At 39.5% G+C, this 24,290-nt stretch overlaps 1 protein-coding gene across 2 annotated transcripts in view; it reads left to right on the forward strand.

Moving 5' to 3' along the window:
• Window positions 1–24,290, forward strand: part of LOC125377577 — a 39,792-nt gene that overhangs the window by 12,289 nt on the left and 3,213 nt on the right. The window contains exons 3-6 of one of the 2 annotated variants that reach the window (XR_007219757.1): window positions 17,063–18,445; window positions 18,851–18,888; window positions 19,366–19,486; window positions 19,954–20,725. Coding sequence is in view for 1 of the 2 variants with exons in the window: in XM_048391512.1 (XP_048247469.1) it covers window positions 17,063–18,445; window positions 18,851–18,869 (1,402 nt within the window). In the remaining variant the exon portion in view is untranslated. Of the gene's footprint in view, window positions 1–17,062; window positions 18,446–18,850; window positions 18,890–19,365; window positions 19,487–19,953; window positions 20,726–24,290 lie in introns of those variants that run through there. The other variant, XM_048391512.1, reaches the window with a different exon arrangement.

A 24,290-nucleotide genomic window follows, 5' to 3' on the forward strand; every position in this document is an offset into this window, starting at 1 on the left:
GGTTCGGACCCAGAGGGCTCCATCATCCGCGTATTTGGAAGTTTGAATTTTATTGGGTATTCCCTCGAATAGGTCATTAATCATAATGTTGAAAAGTGTTGGGCTTAGAATGCTACCTTGGGGTGTGCCTTTTTTCTAAGGGAGCCTGGTCCGATAGCGTTTGGTCGATACCCACGGTTATTTTGCGATTAGTTAGGAAGTCTTGGATATAGTTTATTATTTGGCCTTTAAGTCCTGCCTTTTTTAGTTTTTGTATTAGCCCGTTATGCCATACCATATCGAAAGCTTTAGAGAAGTCTAGAAGTATGCCTTTTGTGTATTGTCGGTTTAGTTGGCCCGTTTTGATGTCTTCTTCTAATCAGGCGAGGTTGTCTAAGGTTGATCGGCCTGGGGTGAATCCACTTTGATCTTGGTTTATTATATTGTTTTGGTCTAGATAGTGTTGGGAGTCTATTTTTGACCATTGCCTCCATGATTTTACATACGTTTGAGGTTAGGGCGATTGGTCTGTAGATGTTTGCTTCGTTTGCTGGTTTGTTCGGCTTTGGTATTGGGATGACCAATGCCTCTTTCAATGAAGTAGGAACCTGGCCGTTTTGGTAGATGAGATTGTATAGTTTAAGTAGTGGTTCCAGAAGATTTTGAGGTAGCTGTTTAATTATTTGGTATGAAGTAAGGTCAAGTCCTGGGGCGGTTCCTTTTTTTCTATTATTTAGAACATGGAGTAGTTCCTCTAGTGTATATTGTTGGTTAATTTCTAGGTTATCATCTTTGGGTAATTTGAAGAATTTATTTTGTTTTTTTAAATTTTTTTTGGAATTCGTCAGGGAAGTTACTATTACTACTACTGGCTGAGAAGTGGTCTGCGAGGTTATTTGCTTTTTGTTTAGGGTTTGTCGAGTTATTTATGTTTGGTGTTTTTTTGGTTCGTTTAATGCCCCGGAATGCGTGCATTTTGCGCCATATTGTTCTTGCGTCTGGGTGATGGTTTATTTCTTCGCAGAATTTTTTCCAGTTTTTTTCTTTTGCCGTTTTGACTAAGATTTGTACTTCATGGTTTAATTGATGTGCTATCTTTAGATATGTGTAGTCTCGTTTAGCTATATTAAATGCGCTTTTGCGTTTTTTTCCTATTTTTTTTAATGTCCTCGGTCCACCAGGGTACTGTGGTTTTGCCTATCATTGGTGTTGTGAAGGGGATTGTTTTTTTTGCTATGTTGATTATGCATTCTGTTAAGTTTTGGCAGTATTGTTCGGGGTCTTTATTTTCGAGATCCGCTAGGTTGATCTGTTTGCATGGTGCTTTGAATTTGTCCCAGTCTGCCTTGTTGTAATTGAATTTTGGTTCTTGTGGTCCATTTGGGGTTTCCTATGGTTATGTGGATTGGAAAGTGATTGCTGCCCAGTGGCTCTTCATGCACTTCCCACAAAGTGCTTTGGGCGAGATCAGGGGTACAGATTGTTAGGTCTATAGCTGACATATTTGGATTAATTTTATCATATTTAGTTGGTTGCTTGTTATCTAGTAGTATTAGTTTTTTTTTTGTTCTATCCATTCGGCTATGGATTTGCCGGTTTGGTCTGTTTTATGTTGAACATCCCAGGAGGGGTGGTGGATTTATGGCTTAGCGGATTTAGGGTTTCTAAGTCTTCAGTTTTAATTTGTTTCACTGTCCACTAGTATATGTTTACAATGTTTATTTTTCGGTTGTGATGAGTTATTTGTATACCATTAGCTTCTAGATTTTGGGTTTTCATTGGTATTTCTTTATGTTTCATGTCCTCCCTGATATATATGATTAGGCCCCCGCCTGCTCTGTCTGGGCGAGATTTAACTCTGTCGAGTCTTACCGAGTTATAATTAGGTAGGGTGAATTTAATTTTTGGGGAGAAGTGGGTTTCCTGAACCCAGTTTAGGAAGACATTGGATGTGTCGAGTGAGTCTTCTACGCTTATGGTTTGGGTTGAGGTGTCCATGTTGGTTTGTTGTGTGTTTATTTGTCGTGTTGTGGGTTGCTGTTGTGTTTGTTTGTTTGTTGGTGATGGTGGATTTGGAGGCTGTGATGTTTGATTCTTGTGCTTGTTTGGGTCTGGTAGTTGTTGCCCTAGTGGCTGTGGTGTTTTGAGTGGTCGGTACGGGTATGCTGCTTGCTCTGCGGCTTGTTTTGCCTGCGGGTGTAGATGTTGTGGCGTTGTTGTGTCTGGAGAACATTGCCGTAAGAGATCTCCTGGATGTTGGTGGGTTAGGCGCGATGAAGGTATTTTCGGTGGATGTGTCCCAAACAGATTTTATGTTTTCTAGATGTTGTGTGTGCTGTTGTGTTGGTTTTGGTAATGGTATGATGTTTGTCTGTGCTGTGGGGAGAAGTGGTTTGGACGTGCGTGGTGCTGGTTTTCTTGTTTGTAGTTTTGCTGCATCGATGTCTATGTGTTTGCTTGCCTGTTGTGTGAGGGTGTATCTGTGGGGGCAGTGATTTGATAGTGAGGTGTGAGTTGTAGTTTTGCAGTGTATGCACCGCGAGGTGCATGATCGTGGACAATGTGGTTGGGCGCATTTTATGCATTTTGTTATTTTAGACGTACATTTGGAGGTTGTGTGGTTAAACTTTAGGCATTTAGTACATTGTTTGACTGGTTTAATATAAGGTCTTCTAATTTTTTTTGGGCGCCAAAAGTGATAGTTGCGAAAAAAATTCTGGAGCTTTTGGATTTTTTTCTGATTTTTTGAAATTGATGATTATGGTTGGTTGTGGAGTGAGATTTTTCAATTCCTAGTTGTGTATATTCTGCGGGTACTGACAATTTGGGTTGTGTGTTGTGACTGGAGTTAGCCTCTTGGGTGTATAGTGTGAGGTCCTCATCCGTGTCTCTAGGGCTGACTCTTATGACACCTCGGGTAAATGTTTGCCAGGATTTCAGTTGTGACGTGTACTTCAAGGATTTTTCGTTTGGAAGTATAATTTGGAAACCCTTATTTTGGCGTTTTATGTTAGAGTAGGGGATGTTTTGTCGTTTGAACCAAATTTTTATTTTGTTTGTTGTGTATGCTGTAGAGAGGATTTTGGCTGGGACTGTTGAAAAGATGAAGAGGGCGTATGTAGTTATGAAGTTTAGGGGGGATTGAGTGGATTGGGTGGAGGTGTTTAGCTTGCGTTTTGGGGGGTTTGTTTCTGGTACAGGTGGAGAGGTTGGTTGAGTTTGGACGGGTGTGATGTTTGAGGTTTGGTTTGAGAGTCTGGAAGGGGTGTATTTGCTGCAACGATTTGGCGGCGGTTTCGGGGGCGGTGGTTATTTGTTGTTGGTTTTAGTAGGAGGGTTTGGGAAATGGATTAATTAAGTAAGAATGCTTGCTTACTTACTTACTTTGGAGATTTAACGTGCGCTTTCCAACTGATGCGTATTTCGCACACGGGCCCGGCCAGGCCATTTAATGTGTTTCCGAAAGGGGCGAAAGTGGTCTGTGCAACCCAAGAGGGGGGTTTAGGGGTTGCTTATATAGAATTTGGGAATTTTGAGATTTGGAATAGATGCCGATGGGGTTTGGGAGGAGAACTAAGGGAGCTGGGTATGGTGGATGTTTGTTTGTTTATGTGATTTTGATTTGGTAGGTTATTGTGTTTTTAGGTTATTGTGTTTTTAGATGCGTTTTATTAGTTCCGTTTTTATTAAGAATACGCCTAAGGCCTTGAAGTTTTCTAGTTTATTTTGTGGGTTTAGTATTGCTTCTAGAGTGAGAGCCTTGTTTAGATTGAGGGTGGTTTGTAATGCGGTTCGATGTGTTAGGTAGTGTGTGCAGTGGATGAGTGCGTGTTCTGGGGTTTCTGGTTGTTTGCAGTGTGGGCAGTTACCTGTAGTGTGTTTTTAAAAAAAATAATTATGTGGTTATTTAGGTTGGTGTGTGTTTGGAGTTTAGTGATTACTCTGTCGATTTTTTTTGATGGATGGAGAATTTTTGGTTTGGTTAGTGGTTTGCTGAGCACTTTTTTGATTTGGCTATTTGAGTTTAGATATAGGTTATGCCATTTTTGTGTGATTTTTTGCTTGTTTACACTTTTAATTTCTGATATTGAGATGGGTAAGTTTAAGCTTATTTCTGGTATTTTGAGGGATAGTTTAGCTGCTTTATCGGCGTTTTCATTACCGTATATTCCTACGTGGGCGGGTATCCACAAGAAGGTTATTTGTTTGCCTGCCTTAGTTAGGTCGTTGGAGCTTTTAAGTATTTGATTTATTAATCTAGGTCGGTTTTTGGTATTTTTGTTTTGGAGGGCTTGCAGTCCACTTAGGGAGTCGGTAAGTATTAGGATTTTTTTTGTGGTTTTTGGATTCTTGATTATGGAGGGCTGAGGCCATGCCCATTAGTTCTGCCGTGAATATTGATTGGTTGTTTGGGAGTCGGAAGGATTGTGTGGTTTTAGTTGGTTGTGTGGTATGGACTCCGAAACCTGTGTGTTTGGAGGTCGGATCTGAGGATCCGTCCGTGTAAATGTGACACCAATTTGGCCAATTTTCGTGTATGTATGCTAGTGTGGTAGTTTTAGCTATGTTTGGGTCGGTTTGTTTATTTATTTGGCTAGCTAGTGTTGTGTCTATTTTGGGTATTTTAAGTTTAGGGGTGAAGATATTTGATTGTTTGCAGTTTTGTTTAAGATTTTTAATTTGGTGTTCATTTAGGTAGTTTGTTATTCTTTGGGATATTGGGGTAAGTAAGGGGTGTTTACGAGCTAGAGCTTGGTTTTTGGGGCTGATGTTTTGGTTTATTAAGTTTTGGATGAGAGGGTTTGATTGGGACGCGGCCCAGGAATTTAAGCTTAGTTGTTCCCTGCGTAGACTTAGTGGCATTTCTCCTGTTAAGGCCTGAAGTGAGGTGTAGGAGGTGCCATGTTGGGTGCGTGTAATTAGTTTGAGAGCCTGATATTGTATTGAGTCAAGTTTTTTAGATAGAGAGTTGTTTAGGGTGTTGTATATGGCGCAGCCGTAGTCTAGTTTTGATCTAATTAGTGATATGTAGAGAGAGAGGATGGTATCTTTGGAGGCTCCCCAGTTAGAGCCAGTAAGGCATCTTAGGGTGTTTAGGTCTTTACTGCATTTAGTTGTTAGGTTTTGGATGTGAGCATCCCAGGTGAGATGTTCATCGAAAATAAGTCCTAAGAATTTGTTGTTTTTTAAAAAATTGATTGTTTGATTGTTTGGCTGGAGGATTGGGGAGGCGGGTTTCATGTTTTTATGATTGAATACTATTCCTGTTGTTTGTTCTGAGTTAAGGGAGAAGCCCCATTTGTCAGCCCATTGTTGTATTTTATTAAGAGATTTTTGGAGTAAATTTTGGACCATTTTCATGCTTTTAGTGCGGATCCAGATGGCTCCATCATCCGCGAATTTTGATGTGTTTACTTTAGGGGATAGGCCCTCGAATAGATCGTTTATCTCTGTGGAGAGCCATTTTCTAGGGGACATGGGTCCGATAGAGTTTGGTCTATACCCACGGTTATTTTACGATTGTTTAGGAAGTCCTGGATGTAGTTTATTATCTGACCTTTGAGTCCTATTTTTTAAAGTTTTTATATTAGCCCATCGTGCCATACCATGTCGAAAGCTTTAGCGACGTCTAAGAAGATGCCTGCGGTATATTGTTTATTTAGTTGTCCTGTCTTAATATCTTGCTCTAGTCGGGCGAGGTTATGAGTAGTGCCTGGAGTGGTTTTAGGGGGAGTTTTTTAATTATTTGGTAAGAAGTTAGGTCTAATCCTGGGGCTGTGCCCTTTTTCCTGTTTTGGATTACGTAGAGGAGCTCCTCCATTGTGTAGGGTTGATTTATTTCTAGATTGTTATTGTTTGGTTCTTTTGTGGGTTTGTTTTCTGTTTTAAGTTTATCTTGGAATTTTTGACTGAAGTTGGTGTTACTGCTAACGGCCGAAAAGTGGTTGGCGAGATCATTTGCTTTTTGGGCGGGGTTGGTTGAGTTGTCAATGTTAGGTTTTTTTTATGTCGTTTTAAGCCTCTGATGGCGTGTCTTTTGCGCCAGACTATTCTGGCATCTGTACGGTTATTTATACCTTCGCAGAATTTTTTTCCAGTCTCTACTTTTGGCTATTTGGACTAGTTTTTGAACCTGGTGGTTTAGTTCGTGGGCTATGTTTAAATATTTGTAGTCGCGTTTTGCTTTATTGAAGGCTGATTTACGTTTTCGTCTAGTCTGTTCTATTTCCTCATTCCACCATGGTACCGTCGGTTTGCCTGTCTTAGATGTTTTGAAGGGGGTGGAGGTTTTGGCTGCGTTTATTATATAGTCTGTTAGGTTTTTACAATAGGTTTCTGGATGATTATTTTCTATTTCGTTTAAGTTAGCTTCGTTGCAGATATCTTGGAATTGGTCCCAGTTAGCTTTATTGTAATGGAATTTTGGTTCTTGGTTTTCTGTTTGGATTGGTACGTTTGTATTTCCTATGGTTATGTTTATGGGGAAGTGGTCACTACCTAGCGGGACGTCGTGCACTTCCCATTGAGTACTTTGGGCTAGATCTGCGGTGCATATGGTTAGGTCGATAGCCGACATTTTTTGGTTTATCTTATCGTACCTCGTGGGTTGGTTGCTATTAAGGAGTACCAGGTCGTTTGTTTCTATCCATTCGGAGATTAATTTGCCATGATTATCTATTGTATCATCTATGCTCCATGTAGGATGGTGAGCGTTAAAGTCTCCTAAGAATATAGTAGATTTATCGCTTATTTGGAGTAGTTTGTTTAGATCCTCAGGTTGGACTTTTTGTTCCGCCCAGTGGTAAATATTTATGATGGTTATGTTTCGGTTATTTAATGTGATTTTAATGCCGTTGGCTTCTAGGTTTGGCGTGTCTATTTTTATTTCTTCGTAATTTATATCTTCCCTGATAAATATGATTAGTCCTCCTGCGGCTCTTATTGTTTTCGGTTTAGCTCTGTCAGTTCTAACTGAGTTGTAGTTAGGTAGTGTGAATTTGGATTTTTTTGAGAATTTGGTTTCCTGTATACAAGCATTGTGAGGGCCTTTATTTAGTTTAAAGGCCGTGGGAGGTGAGTCCGTTGGCGTTCCACTGAAAAATATTTAGTCCTTCCATTATTGGGTTCGGGTGATTGGTGATTTAGTTTTTAGTTTTTATTTATAGTAAGAATGCTACTTACTTACTTACTTACTTTGGAGATTTAACGTGCGCTTTCCGACTGATGCGTATTTCGCACACGGGCCCGGCCAGGCCATTTAATGTGTTTCCGAAAGGGGCGAAGGTGGTCTGTGCAACCCAAGAGGGGGGTTTTAGGGGTTGCTTATATAGAATTTGGGAATTTTGAGATTTGGAATAGATGCCGATGGGATTGGGGAGGAGAACTAAGGGAGCTGGGTATTGTGGATGTTTGTTTGTTTATGTGATTTTGATTTGGTGAGTTATTGTGTTTTTAGATGCGTTTTATTAGTTCCGTTTTGATTAAGAATACGCCTAAGGCCTTGAAGTTTTCTAGTTTATTTTGTGGGTTTAGTATTGCTTCTAGAGTTAGAGCCTTGTTTAGATTGAGGGTGGTTTGTAATGCGGTTCGATGTGTTAGGTAGTGTGTGCAGTGGATGAGTGCGTGTTCTGGGGTTTCTGGTTGTTTGCAGTGTGGGCAGTTACCTGTAGTGTGTTTTTTAATTTTTTTTAGGTGGTTATTTAGGTTGGTGTGTCCTGTTTGGAGTTTAGTGATTACTCTGTCGATTTTTTTGGATGGATGGAGAATTTTTGGTTTGGTTAGTGGTTTGCTGAGCACTTTTTTGATTTGGCTATTTGAGTTTAGATATAGGTTATGCCATTTTTGGGTGATTTTTTGCTTGTTTACACTTTTAATTTCTGATTTTGAGATGGGTAAGTTTAAGCTTATTTCTGGGATTTTGAGGGATAGTTTAGCTGCTTTATCGGCGTTTTCATTACCGTATATTCCTACGTGGGCGGGTATCCACAAGAAGGTTATTTGTTTGCCTGCCTTAGTTAGGTCGTTGGAGCTTTTAAGTATTTGATTTATTAATTTAGGTCGGTTTTTGGTATTTTTGTTTTGGAGGGCTTGCAGTCCACTTAGGGAGTCGGTAAGTATTAGGATTTTTTTGTGGTTTTTGGATTCTTGATTATGGAGGGCTGAGGCCATGCCCATTAGTTCTGCCGTGAATATTGATTGGTTGTTTGGGAGTCGGAAGGATTGTGTGGTTTTAGTTGGTTGTGTGGTATGGACTCCGAAACCTGTGTGTTTGGAGGTCGGATCTGAGGATCCGTCCGTGTAAATGTGACACCAATTTGGCCAATTTTCGTGTATGTATGCTAGTGTGGTAGTTTTAGCTATGTTTGGGTCGGTTTGTTTATTTATTTGGCTAGCTAGTGTTGTGTCTATTTTGGGTATTTTAAGTTTAGGGGTGAAGATATTTGATTGTTTGCAGTTTTGTTTAAGATTTTTAATTTGGTGTTCATTTAGGTAGTTTGTTATTCTTTGGGATATTGGGGTAAGTAAGGGGTGTTTACGAGCTAGAGCTTGGTTTTTGGGGCTGATGTTTTGGTTTATTAAGTTTTGGATGAGAGGGTTTGATTGGGACGCGGCCCAGAAATTTAAGCTTAGTTGTTCCCTGCGTAGACTTAGTGGCATTTCTCCTGTTAAGGCCTGAAGTGAGGTGTAGGAGGTGCCATGTTGGGTGCGTGTAATTAGTTTGAGAGCCTGATATTGTATTGAGTCAATTTTTTTAGATAGAGAGTTGTTTAGGGTGTTGTATATGGCGCAGCCGTAGTCTAGTTTTGATCTAATTAGTGATATGTAGAGAGAGAGGAGGGTATCTTTGGATGCTCCCCAGTTAGAGCCAGTAAGGCATCTTAGGGTGTTTAGGTCTTTACTGCATTTAGTTGTTAGGTTTTGGATGTGAGCATCCCAGGTGAGATGTTCATCGAAAATAAGTCCTAAGAATTTGGTTTGTTTTTTAAATTTGATTGTTTGATTGTTTGGCTGGAGGATTGGGGAGGCGGGTTTCATGTTTTTATGATTGAATACTATTCCTGTTGTTTGTTCTGAGTTAAGGGAGAAGCCCCATTTGTCAGCCCATTGTTGTATTTTATTAAGAGATTTTTGGAGTAAATTTTGGACCATTTTCATGCTTTTAGTGCGGATCCAGATGGCTCCATCATCCGCGAATTTTGATGTGTTTACTTTAGGGGATAGGCCCTCGAATAGATCGTTTATCATTATATTGAAGAGGGTGGGGCTGAGGATACTGCCCTGTGGAGTACCATTTTCTAGGGGACATTGGTCCGATAGAGTTTGGTCTATACCCACGGTTATTTTACGTTTGTTTAGGAAGTCCTGGATGTAGTTTAGTATCTGACCTTTGAGTCCTATTTTTTTAAGTTTTTGTATTAGCCCATCGTGCCATACCATGTCGAAAGCTTTAGAGAAGTCTAAGAAGATGCCTGTGGTATATTGTTTATTTAGCTGTCCTGTCTTAATATCTTGTTCTAGTCGGGTGAGGTTATCTAGGGTTGAGCGGCCAGGAGTGAAACCGCTTTGATCTGGGTTTATGATGTTATTTTGGGTTAAGTAATGTTGTAATCTATTTTTAGCCATTGATTCCATTACTTTACATAAGTTTGAAGTTAGGGATATTGGTCTATATGAGTTAGCTTGATTAGCTGGTTTATTAGGTTTAGGGATTGGTATGACTAGGGCCTGTTTCCAGGGAGTAGGAACCTGTCCGTTTAGGTAGATGAGATTGTATAGTTTGAGTAGTGCCTGGAGTAGTTTTAGGGGGAGTTTTTTAATTATTTGGTAAGAAGTTAGGTCTAATCCTGGGGCTGTGCCCTTTTTCCTGTTTTGGATTACGTAGAGGAGCTCCTCCATTGTGTAGGGTTGATTTATTTCTAGATTGTTATTGTTTGGTTCTTTTGTGGGTTTGTTTTCTGTTTTAAGTTTATCTTGGAATTTTTTACTGAAGTTGGTGTTACTGCTAACGGCCGAAAAGTGGTTGGCGAGATTATTTGCTTTTTGGGCGGGGTTGGTTGAGTTGTCAATGTTAGGGTTTTTTTTATGTCGTTTTAAGCCTCTGATGGCGTGGATTTTGCGCCAGACCGTTCTGGCATCTGTACGGTTATTTATACCTTCGCATAATTTTTTCCAGTCTCTACTTTTGGCTATTTGGACTAGTTTTTGAACCTGGTGGTTTAGTTCGTGGGCTATGTTTAAATATTTGTAGTCGCGTTTTGCTTTATTGAAGGCTGATTTACGTTTTCGTCTAGTCTGTTCTATTTCCTCATTCCACCATGGTACCGTCGGTTTGCCTGTCTTAGATGTTTTGAAGGGGATGGAGGTTTTGGCTGCGTTTATTATATAGTCTGTTAGGTTTTTACAATAGGTTTCTGGATGATTATTTTCTATTTCGTTTAAGTTAGCTTCGTTGCAGATATCTTGGAATTGGTCCCAGTTAGCTTTATTGTAATGGAATTTTGGTTCTTGGTTTTCTGTTTGGATTGGTACGTTTGTATTTCCTATGGTTATGTTTATGGGGAAGTGGTCACTACCTAGCGGGACGTCGTGCACTTCCCATTGAGTACTTTGGGCTAGATCTGCGGTGCATATGGTTAGGTCGATAGCCGACATTTTTTGGTTTATCTTATCGTACCTCGTGGGTTGGTTGCTATTAAGGAGTACTAGGTCGTTTGTTTCTATCCATTCGGAGATTAATTTGCCATGATTATCTATTGTATCATCTATGCTCCATGTAGGATGGTGAGCGTTAAAGTCTCCTAGGAATATAGTAGATTTATCGCTTATTTGGAGTAGTTTGTTTAGATCCTCGGGTTGGACTTTTTGTTCCGCCCAGTGGTAAATATTTATGATGTTTATGTTTCGGTTATTTAATGTGATTTTAATGCCGTTGGCTTCTAGGTTTGGCGTGTCTATTTTTATTTCTTCGTAATTTATATCTTCCCTGATAAATATGATTAGTCCTCCTGCGGCTCTTCTTGTTTTCGGTTTAGCTCTGTCAGTTCTAACTGAGTTGTAGTTAGGTAGTGTGAATTTGGATTTTTTTGAGAATTTGGTTTCCTGTATACAAGCAATGTGAGGGCCTTTATTTAGTTTAAATTTAGTTTTTAGTTCATGGCCGTGGGAGGTGAGTCCGTTGGCGTTCCACTGAAAAATATTTAGTCCTTCGAATATTGGGTTCGGGTGATTGGTGATTTATTTTTTATTTTTTATTTTATTCGGTGAGTTCTTTTAGATGGAGGTTAAAGAGGAAGAAGGGAAGATTGGTTAATTTTAGATTGAAAGCTACTTTGTAGAAGGATTTCATGCTAGCTTTTGGTGAGTTTTGACTATGCATGTATGCTAGGAGTAAGGTGAGGTTGTTTAGGTTTTGGATGTTGGCTGGTTGGGGAGTTTGGTTTGTTTTAGTTGGAGTAGTGTCTATTGTTTCCTCAGTAGTGGAGAAATCTTCGTCATCGGTTAGATTAGGTTTAGCTGATTGAGTTTCCATGGGGGAGGCATGTGATGTGGAGGATTGTGAAGGTGTTTGTGGGATGGGTGTAGCTGATGATTTCATAGTGTTTGTGTTTTGTTGTTGTGCTTGCTTGTGGGAGAGCGTTGTTACCATATGGGCTGTAGGGTGCTTGGATGAGGGTCGTGTTGTGGTGGTCATTTTGAGGTTTGTTTTGCATGCGGGGGTTGATGTTTTGGCTATGTGAGATGTGGGAGGGTTCGTGGTTGGTTGAGTGGCTGCTTGTATGTGTGAGGTGGGTGCGGTTTCTCGGTAGGGGCCCCAGACAGAGCTGTCGGTTATGGGTGTGTAGTTTGTTTGTGGGATGGTGTTTGGGTGTGGTGTAGGGAGGAGTGGTTTAGATGCAGGTGTAGCAAATTTTCGTGTTTGGATTTTAGCCGTGTCTATGTTTATGTGTTTGTTGGCCTGCTGGGTGAGTGTGTGTCTGTATGGGCATTGGTTTGAGAGTGAAGTGTGTTGGGTGGATTTGCAGTGGATGCACAAGGGTGTGCATGTGCCTGGGTAGTCTGTTTGTGCGCATTTTTTACATTTAGTTTTACGGTATGTGCATTGGGAGGCAGTGTGGTTGTATTTGAGGCACTTTGTACATTGCTTAACCTGCTTTATATAGGGTTTGACTTCTAAGTTGGTGTGGGCTCCGAAGGATATGTGTTTGGGGGCTTCAGGGAATTTAGCGGTCTTTTTGAAGTTGATTATGACAATGGAGGTTGGGACCGTTTTTCCGTTTCTAGTTGAGGTTATTCTACGCGTGCTGGTGATTAGGGGTTGAGGGTTTTGGTCTTGGTTTATGTTAGCTTCTAGAGAGTATAATTGTAAGAATGCTATGAGGCAGAGACCATATATATGTACAATGTCATGTAAAAACAACAAAAGTAATAAGATAACAAAAGGTGGAAACTAAACAAGGGAAGCCAACAGATAATCGGCGCTGATAGGTGATTAGCAATAGGTAATGGAAGCCAACACTTTACAGAAATTAGCGCTGATAGTTATGGAAGCCTGGACTTAAAATATCACTGATTGGTAATTGGCAATGGACAATGGGCAAACGGGAGGCCGGGGGTAATTAGCTCTGATAGGTAAAAGAATAGAAATAGCAATGAGCAAATGGAAGCCAGCTTGATAATTAGACAAAGATCAAAGCAATAAGTCCAAAGCACTCGGCAGAAAGGTTCCCTGGTTCTCTGGTCACGGTTCATGGCTGGCTGGTGTCTCCTGAAGTCAATGGCTTTTTGTACTTTTCTTTGTCGCTAGTTGTTGTTGGTATACAGGACTTTGGTGGATTCCCACATGATGTTATGGTCTTGGTTCTGGAGGATCTGTTTTGAAATAGCGGATTTCTGGTCTAGTTTGTTGACAGAGGTCTGATGTTCTTTGAGTCGGGTGTTGAGGGGTCTGAGGGTTTCTCCAATGTACTGGTGGCCACAGTTGCAAGGGATCTGGTATATACATCCTCTGGAGTTGGAACTTACACTGATTGTGCCTCTGTTATTGGCTTATAGATGAGTCTTGATGGACTTGCCGCTAGAAAAGTTGACATCTATGTTGGCTTTGTTCTTGATGAGGCGTGAAATCTGATGAGTGACAGAGCCTTGATAGGGTATGGTAATTCTGATGGGCAGGTTTGGGTATGGGATCAGAGTTCTTGAGGGTCTTGTGGATGGTTGTGGAGATTAGGTGGGCAGCGTAACTTTTAGGAAGGCGAATATTTCCTCGAGATGGTCCAGTTCCCTGTTGAGAGCAACAGGGTGGCAAATGTATTTGGTACGTCGGGTGAGGGTATCGTTCATGGCCTGTTGTATCTGGGGATGATGGCAGAGAATTTAAAACAGTGAAGTAATGGTGTTCAGACACAAGGGAACAGTTTCCAAAACCGGTTTCGAATACCATCAGGCCCTGGCGCCATATTAGATTTGAACTTTTTAATTACCCTTTTCAGACAAATGGGTGTAATGAAACACAACAATGGTGACTTTATTTTGTCAACTACATTATCATTATCCTCAACCCATGGTTCCTCGAGTTTGGAGTTGTCGGGTAAAGCCCACAACTGTTCCAAAACCTTTCACTCGAATCCTATGGTGTGTCTTTTCTCATCACTGTCATTGGTGTCATTTAATTGTTTTTCATTAGATTATATTTGAACAGTTTATTTTGCTTTATAACCTATTTTTCTTTTCCTTCTCGTTCTTTCTGTCCAAACCTTTAATTTTGCCTTCAGAGAATCAAGTATTTGATTTTAGAATTTTCTCTTTTTTTTTAGTCTTGTATTTTGTTTTAAAATTTTTCCAACATGTCTTTTGGCGTTTTGAAAATTTCATTTCTTTTTTTAGCCTATGTGTGGGTCATCAGTGACAACTGATTCAAGGAATTTAGAGAGAATAATGCAAACGTTCATTTGCAATTTCGGGTCTTCTTATACTGTTGAAACTGAGGGTTCATGCAAAGGCGCCTGACGAATGTTGCCAGTTAGCTCAACAGGTTCACGGCGAATATATTATTTTAGTCGCCGGAGCTGGTCACGGAAGTTCTGTCAAGTGTGCATACATTAGCAAGGTTTTGTCCCAATGTTGCTTTAGTAATATGCCATTTACTCGTGGTATTTCTAGCCACCCTGTTGCTCAGGGAGTGTGGACTTCAGTTGTTGTGTACAAAGGGGGCACGGGTGGCCCACTCGTTTAAGGCGCCGCGATTTGCTGTGCAGTGTTGCGTCCCTTGGGCACCAGATACCTATGACTGTGGGTTCGAATCCCGGTTCGCCCAAATTATGTTTCAAGGTTTGTCAGCACCATACCCGAAGTGGTAAACGTCTGAGACCTGCATCACTTCGGGCTTTTCTCCCACATTAAGCTGACACGCCGCGATATAACTGGAATACTGTTAACAATGACGGTAAACCCAACTCACTCACTCACTCACTGTTGTGTACAAGATATTCTTGGATGGGTTCTGTGCTCCTCTCAAGTTTGGTTGGTTTGTATACCGGATGGAGGCTGACTGGGCTGCGGAGTTAAAAGATGACTTTCGTCTTGACATTCTGTAACCCAGTTTTGAACCAATTTCAGGGGTTAGCCCTACCTGGGTAATGTTAAAGTGAATAAAACCTTCATATCTAGGCCATCCACGGAGAGGGGCAAATCATCAGGCCCTTATTAATATGTACAGATAACATTACAGAAATGCGGCAAAGAGGGTTTTGGTGATCCTGGCAGCCAGACTGGTTAGGCTCATCATCAGCTAAGGGCCCTTGCCCCCTCTACACGCAGCCCAGACAGCGAATGGGACTTCTCACAGCAAGCGCTGCCTTATCAAATCCACCCAGAACATTTTCGAAGAATGTGAAGACTCCTCAACACTGCAGCTTTCTATATTATCCAGATTGTCAGTAGTGATGTACACCAAATTCCCGACACAACGCAATAGCTGACAGAAGACAGAAGAACAATGTATTGTAATATGATGTGTCAGCCTGTTCGTACCCTCAGTGGCGACCGACACCTTTTTATCTATCAGGCGTATCGGCAATAACATCTAGAAATGGAGGTTTGTTAAAGGGTTTAATAACTCTGCCAAGCATATATTTCCTGATCTAATTGGGTTCTTACCACCTGTGGGAGCTGCACGGCGGACCTTAGATTATTTGCAGGTCTCGGCCCAGTCGGATCCGAATGCTATAAACTGAAACCTTTAGTTAAAAAAACATTTTATAAGAACAAAGCAAGGTTCGAGTAAAGAAAACGATTAATGCTGGAGCCAATGTAATACATTTTCAAATTTAACTGGAAGGTGCTTTCGTTTTTACCTGGAACTGGAGATACGGCGCCATGTCCTGTAGCCTGAGGGAATACACAAGCCGGGCCTATGCATCTACAACGGTTGAAATCCAGAACTATATGAAGTTGTCCTGGTTGTTGTCTTTTCGTGACCTGGAAGCACGGAACGCAGTCAGAGGTCACGTCTCTAACATCTGACCGGGTCGGGTCATGACACATTTTATACAATGCCCACAGTCACCACCGTACCTGATTGCGGATCCCCGGATAGTATCGACACATGACAGCAACCGCTGTACCCGATTCTAACTTGAACGTATCATATGAAGTTGAACGATGGCGGAGTGAGTGTTTATGATTGAAATCATAATGACGTCAAATATAAGCGGATGTGTCGGTTTGTTTAGCGTTAAGAAGGCTTACTGTTGTACTTATTGTGTATCATAAGTGTTATGAAGCGAAGAGTGTTGAATTATTTCAAAGTGTACACTTATGTCATGAGTTAGTCTAGCGTGACTGTGTACAGGTCAGTGTGAGTGAAAATGAATATTTAATGTGTAGGGTATGCTTGGTGTGCTTGGAAGTGGAATTAGAATTATTAATATTGCTTATTGACATTATAGTTGTACTATAAAAATAACAATACTTCCTTCTTTCACCTGCGCAAGCTTCACGTTTTAAGCTTTATTACGACATACCATAATATCCGAAGCTTAAATTAGAGGTCTGCTTTGTACAACGATGCCATGCTCATATGTGAAAATAGATTTGTGGAATTTGTTTACTGCCGATTAAGACGTTTTCAACGATTTTGATTGAAACTACGTGGGGTGATACTAAGTTAGTATAATCTTATTAATTATTGATATCTGATATTCAGCAAAATGACTTTGTTTGGACTATTTGACACTTAAACCTATATGGACGTGACCGGAATTTCATCAGATTCTGTGATTCTGATTGCAAAATTGTCTGCCTATGAACAAAGCACGATCACTTCCGTCAAGATAGTTTTGAATTAACATACACTGCTTTGTTTATTGGGATTTTGTATCGCTAAAGTAAGCTCACAGACTACTCAATGAATATCTTCATCATCGTCAGGATATATACTTTCCAATGATATGCAGTATTAGACATCTAGATTTTAAACAAGGCCGCTTCCTTGACTTCACGTCACACATTCGGATGCCTCCAAGTAAGTGTAGAGAAGTCGCAAACTTAGAATACCACCACTTTAACCGATGGCTAGCCAGTGCATATCCCTTTTTGATTTGATGAATGTCGATACTGTCTGATGACAATTTGGGCGGTCGGGTAGCCTAGTGGTTAAAGCATTCGCTCGTCATACCGAAGACCCAGGTTCGATTCCCGACATGAGTACAATGTGTGAAGCCCATTTCTGGTGTCCCTCGCCTTGATATTGCTGGAATATTGCTAAAAGCGGCGTAAAACCATACTCACACACTCACTGATGACAATTTGGTTACACTGTGTGAAGAAATAAGAACATTGAAGCAAGGCTGTTTTCACAAACTGAGACGCCTGCTTAGTGCGCGACACCGACCGTCAGGTACCACGATGGTTTAGTTATCTCTCCCTGTAACTATTCATAACTTACATATCCTTCTTGTTAGAATATACTATTATGAGGAGATATGGATAAAGAGTCAAATCTTTTTTACATCAGTTAGATTCTTCTCACATCTTGCTCTTCAACCAAGTGTTACGGAAATAGAAAATATATTTAACGTTTCAGTCTAAATATTCCAAGAGGGCAGGAAGCACTTGATACCTTCAGAAACATTTCTACACAGTCCAATGTTTTGTGCATGGCAATACATGTCAACTATATACACGGACTAGCAAAGGAAAACAGGGAACAAAATAAAAGGAAGAAGGAAAAGCGGGCTATCAAAACCAAGGAATTGTTGAAAAATGTAACTGCACTCCGCAATTCTAATTCTGGTCATCTACTGATTCACTTTGTTGGACGAGAAAAAGAAGACACCTTTACTGGGGCCTTTGATGAATTTGCTGATGACAAACTTCAGACTTTAATTCAAGATGGAAGCCTGTTCACTGATGTTTACACGAAACGGTTCTTGAGTGATTATGCCATAGATCTAGACAAACTGCAGAAGAAGCAACATGGAGTACTTGAAGAGACATCAGGGAAGCTGGAGAAGAAAATCAAAGAACATCAAAGTCAGCAGGAACAGCTGGCCAAGCTAGACCTGAAGGCCAAAGAGACACTAGGGGAAGAGTTGTTTGAGGAAATACGGAAAATACTGAGACAGAAACTAGTTGAGACATCGCAGGAACTTGAAAGGTTGAAGAACATCAAGTCAAAAGTAGAAAAGAAACTGTCTGTGTGTGTTGATAAGGATACATTAAAGGATACACATCAGTATAAAGATTTCCTTGTACTGTATGTTGAAGGGGGTTTTTATCTCACAACATCTGACTCTAAAACCAAAATAGCTCTTGATGAACGAATCATCAGTCCATCTGATCCAACTTTGATAAAATTCCTGAAAAACAGAACTCAGTTTAAATCAGTGCATCCTTCTGGACATACATTGGAGGATTTAACCAAGTTGCATGAGAGTAGATCAGTTCAATTCAAAGGTTATTTCAAAGGGAAGGAAACAGATGAGAAAATAGTTGGTTTCATGTTCGATGACCACAAACTTCTTGAATACGTTGGTGCATTTACAAAGAACACAGAGGGTGGCACTTACTTTCTTGGCATAGTAGAAAAAGAGCATTTCTTCAATGGAAGTCATTATAAGTCAAAGTTCGTGGAAATACAGCGAGTTCCTATCAGTAGTCAGCAAAATGTAGCAGCTAAAATAAAGGAGGGTGTTTCAAAAGGTGTGTTAATCTGTGACTATGATGGGAATGAAGCAAACGATGAGCTAGTGGATGTATTTTTTATTCCATCTGGAGACAGTGGCAAACATGATGCTGACGAGAAGGCACCTGAACATTTTATAATCCAAATACATGTCAAGCCTGTCAGTGGTATTGTGTTCTATGACAAACAAGGACCGCAAGCTTACAGAGTGGAAGGGGACACTATCACAACTTTCTCTGTCAAAGAATGGTTCCACGCCGTCATTGAGAACAGCGTAGTGAGGTAAACAAATAGATCACAAATAAGTCCAGTAACCGTCTCCATATCTTTTTGTTCTTTCACTAACATGGTCTTCTTAAAAGATCAATTTTAGGTACAATAAATAGCGACGCTAACTATTTGCTAACTTTACGTGTCATTCTTTTTTCATTATTTTTGTCAGTTCCATTACAAGACATGAACATATTAAATATACTGAAATGATTGAAGACAGTTCTTTTGCTCTTGCTAAGATGTACATATACACCAGTAAATGTCTCCATATCTTGTACCTTTGCACACCATTGCCGACCACATAAAGTGACGGCTTCAGGAAAGAAAAGTATGAAATGTATATATAATATCATTAAAAGCTAAATGTGTTAAATGTTCAAATAAATCCTCGTAAAACCTTGCATTACATTTCAGATGGGAAATTTACGTATAGAGATACACATACATAAAAGGTAAAAGAACTTTAGAAAAATATCTAAATGAAAATTATGGTTACAGTCAAGTGGTCCAAAATACATGATCATGAATACAACCGTTTTTCAAACATTTCGGGACCCGTGAAGATCCGGTTTAGAATAGGTCTTCAGCAACCCATGCTTGCCGTAAAAGGCGACTATGCTTGTCGTAAGAGGCGACTAATGGGATCGAGTGGTTAGGTTCGCTGACTTGGTTGATGCATGTCATCGTATCCCAATTACGTGGATCGATGCTCATCATATCAATCACTGGATTGTCTGGTCCAGACTCGATTATTTACAGACCGCCGTCATATATCTGGAATATTGCTGAATGCGGCGTTAAACAATAAACAAACAAACAAACATTTGGGTAAACTATTTTCTTTCGTTAGTGGCATTTGTGTTTGATATGTCGTTACAGTGGTGATATTGGGGTCTCATGTCTCACGGATTTCAATGTCAATGTTTCAGGAAATAATGCAAAACATACCAAGGCGAGAATTGTGCTTAGACAGCAAGGATTTTCGGCGTCCTCGTTTGAAACCAATCAGAAACATCATTTCTGCAATTAAAAGTAAATTTGTGAAGAAAGGTAAATATAAAATGTTTACTTATTTAACATGAAATATATTGAAATACCATGACAAATTGCCTCATGACCACATGATGATTATAAACAATTGTCAGTTGTTGTGTTTTCTAACGTCCAAGGACTGATAATATAATACAAATATTGTGTGTGTGTGTGTGTGTGTGTGTGTGTGTGTGTGTGTGTGTGTGTGTGTGTGTGTGTGTGTTGGTTGTTTAACGCTGCACTCAGCAATATTCCAGCTCTATGACGGCGGTCTTTAAATAATCGAGTCTGGACCAGACAATCCAGTGATTGACATCATGAACACCGATCCACACAATTGGGATCGATGGCATGCATCAACCAAGTCAGTGAGCCTGACCATTCTGTCCCGTTAGTCGCCTTTTACGACAAGCATGGATTGCTGAAGACCTATTCTACCCCGGAACTTCACGGGTCAAATAATACAAATAACTCTAACATTACAGGTACATTAAATGTAGTTCCATCAAGGATACCCGAGCACCTGTTGGATATCAGAGATGCCTTCATTTCTCTGCTGAAGACGGACGGAGTTCTGTACCATGAAAGCATTGTTAATGGTGAATATACGAGTGACAAAGACACAACAAGCCTTTTGTGTTTATCAGAATCATTAGCAACATTATTAGATTTCCCTGTGTCAAGAACGCAAGGAAATACGAGATGTGACATCTTCATAGCAATGCCCCATCAACCCCTCATGGTGCTGACTCTGATTGACGTTGGCAGTGAAACCGAGGAGATAAGAAATTATAACACCAGTGTGGCCAGGGAAGTGACTTCAAAACTACGCAGGTTTACCAATGAGAGCATCAACGTCATTCATGGAGTCTTGAGTTTGAGTGACCTGACAGACACTGATACGTGCTTCATAAAGTTACAGAGAATTGCAGCATTAGCTGCATCCTTTGTTCCGAAGACTTCTCTATTGATGACTCCATCAAAATATGAACACGTGATGATGGCCTTCTGGGCAGCTGTTGCTGAGACAAAGTCAATCCTGACAGAGACAGGTGAAGTAGATGACAGTTGTATCAACTTTCTCACCACAGATCAGTGTGTATATCTTGTGGAGAACATTGACAGTAAATATGTTCAGGCAAGATGGGAGCCCGGCAGTGGAACCACAACTCTAATGCTGGAGGTGGCCAGGAGGCTGAGCAGACTGGGGGAAACTCTACTGATATGCAACTCACTGGAAGAGAGGGACAGACTCAGGTAGTATGATATTGTGGCCTTAATTATATGACTACCAAGAACACACTTTGTGTTGCTCTACTGGACAATAGTGAGATGACATTCTTAAATATCAGGCGACCATTATTCACATCTGTAGTACTTACCATTAATTATCAAAGAATATGTCGATTTTTTTCATCTAATTATCATTGAATGAAACTAAGGACAATACAGTATACCACGGTTATAACGAGCTCAAAGGGACCACTTATTTTAGTTCGTTATAACCGTAGTTCGTTATGGGCATATATTCACCAAATGAACGCGTACGGGTTCAAAACGCATTTCGTTATATCCGTCAGTTCGTTATAAGCGTGTTCGTTATAAACGTAGTTTACTTGGTTGGTTGTGGGTTGTTGGTTTGTTGTTTAACGCCGCACTCAGCAATATTCCAGCTATATGACGGCGGTCTGTAAATAATCGAGCTTTGACCAGACAATCCAGTGATTAATATCATGAGCATCGATCCACGCAATTGAGATACGATGACATGCATCAACCAATTCAGCGAGCCTGACCACCCGATTACGTTAGTCGGCTCTGACGACAAGCATAGTCGACTTTTAAGGCAAGCATGGGTTGCTGAAGACCTATTCTACCCCGGAATCTTCACGGGTCCCACGCAATTGGGATATGATGACATGCATCAACCAAGTCAGCGAGCCTGAATTAATCGAATTATCATTGAATGAAACTAAGGACAATACATGTACTGGTTACAATAAAGATCTTAGTTATTTACACTGACAGTATAAAATAAGTGCATATTGTGTTTTGACAGCTGCCACAATTGTTGTTTTTAATCACACGCTTATGTTGCATACCTTATAAACCTCCTATATGAATGCCACTGAAGGTCACAGTCACTCAGTCTGAAATTGATATCACTTCTCTTTGTGTAAATGTACGCGACAGCGGGAGTATTTGAGATTCGAATTTGACAAAAGTTTATATGCATGATTTCTTCAAGAAAAAACACATGAGTACAATGTCTAAAGCCAATTTCCCAATGTGTGATCCCCCATCGGGATAAATCTGGAATAGTGCTAAATATCTCAGCAAAAAAACTGCCAAATCTTCCATTTAATACAGGTACTCAACATATGATACGACACAATACAGGCACTCAGCGTTCGACGAGAAACAATACGCGTACTCAACATTCGATATGACACAAAATTCTCTGTACTCAACATTAGACCCAATACATGTACACAACATTAGATATGACACAAAACAGCCACTCAACATTCGACACGACACCATACAAGTACTCAGCATAACTTACGGCACAATACAGGCACTCAGCATTCGATATAGCACAATACTCAATGTACTCAACATAAGACCCAATTCAAGTACTCAGCATTAGATAAGACACAATACAGGCACTAAACATTAGATATGACACAATACATGTACTCAACATTAGATAATACCCAATACATGTACTCAACATTAGATAAGACCCAATACATGTACTCAACATTAGATAAGACCCAATACATGTACTCAACATTAGATAAGACACAATACAGGTACTCAACATTAGATAAGACACAATACAGGTACTCAACATTAGATAAGACCCAATGCATGTACTCAACATTAGATATGACACAATACAGTTACTCAACATTAGATAAGACATAATACAGGTACTCAACATTAGATAAGACCCAATACATGTACTCAACATTAGATATGACACAATACATGTACTCAACATTAGATATGACACAATACATGTACTCAACATTAGTTAAGATACAATACATGTACTTAACATTAGATAAGACCCAATACATGTACTCAACATTAGATAAGACACAATATAGGTACTCAACATTAGATAAGACTCAATACAGGTACTCAACATTAGATAAGACCCAATGCATGTACTCAACATTAGATATGACACAATACAGTTACTCAACATTAGATAAGACATAATACAGGTACTCAACATTAGATAAGACCCAATACATGTACTCAACATTCGATATGACACAATACATGTACTCAACATTAGATATGACACAATATATGTACTCAACATTAGTTAAGATACAATACATGTACTTAACATTAGATAAGGCCCAATACATGTACTCAATATTAGATAAGACCCAATACATGTACTTAACAATAGATATGACAAAATACATGTACTCAACATTAGATAAGACACAATACATGTACTCAACATTAGATAAGACACAATACATGTACTCAACATAACATATGACACAATACATGTACTCAACATTAGATAAGACACAATACATGTACTCAACATTAGATATGACACAATACATGTACTCAACATTAGATAAGACACAATACAGGTACTCAACATTAGATATGACACAATGCAGGTACTCAACATTAGATAAGACATAATACAGGTACTCAACATTAGATAAGACCTAATACATGTACTCAACATTAGATAAGACCGAATACATGTACTCAACATTAGATATGACACAATACATGTACTCAACATTAGATAAAACACAATACAGGTACTCAACATTAGATAAGGCCCATTACAGGTAATCAACATTAGATAAGACCCAATGCATGTACTCAACATTAGATATGACACAATACAGTTACTCAACATTAGATAAGACATAATACAGGTACTCAACATTAGATAAGACACAATACATGTACTCAACATTAGATAAGACTCAATACATGTACTCAACATTAGATAAGACACAATACATGTACTCAACATTAGATATGACACAATACATGTACTCAACATTAGATAAGGCACAATACAGGTACTCAACATTAGATATGACACAATACATGTGCTCAACATTAGATAAGACACAATACAGGTACTCAAAATTAGATATGACACAAGACATGTACTCAACATTAGATATGACACAATACATGTACTCAACATTAGATATGACACAATACATGTACTCAACATTAGATATGACACAATACATGTACTCAACATTAGATAAGACACAATACAGGTACTCAACATTAGATATGACACAATGCAGGTACTCAACATTAGATAAGACATAATACATGTACTCAACATTAGATAAGACCTAATGCATGTACTCAACATTAGATAAGACCGAATACATGTACTCAACATTAGATATGACACAATACATGTACTCAACATTAGATAAAACACAATAGAGGTACTCAACATTAGATAAAGCCCAATACATGTACTCAACATTAGATAAGACCCAATACATGTATTCAACATTAGATATGACCCAATACATGTACTCAACGTTCGATAAGACACAATACATGTACTCAACATTAGATAAGACCCAATACATGTATTCAACATTAGATATGACCCAATACATGTACTCAACATTAGATAAGACACAATACAAGTACTCAACATTAGATATGACACAATACATATACTCAACATTAGATATGACCCAATACATGTACTCAACATTAGATAAGACCAAATACATGTACTCAATATTAGATAAGACACAATACATGTACTCAACATTAGATATGACCCAAT

The sequence above is a fragment of the Haliotis rufescens genome, unplaced genomic scaffold (assembly GCF_023055435.1).
Source record: "Haliotis rufescens isolate VD_foot unplaced genomic scaffold, xgHalRufe1.0.p SCAF_9, whole genome shotgun sequence".
Taxonomy (NCBI): Eukaryota; Metazoa; Mollusca; class Gastropoda; order Lepetellida; family Haliotidae; genus Haliotis; species Haliotis rufescens.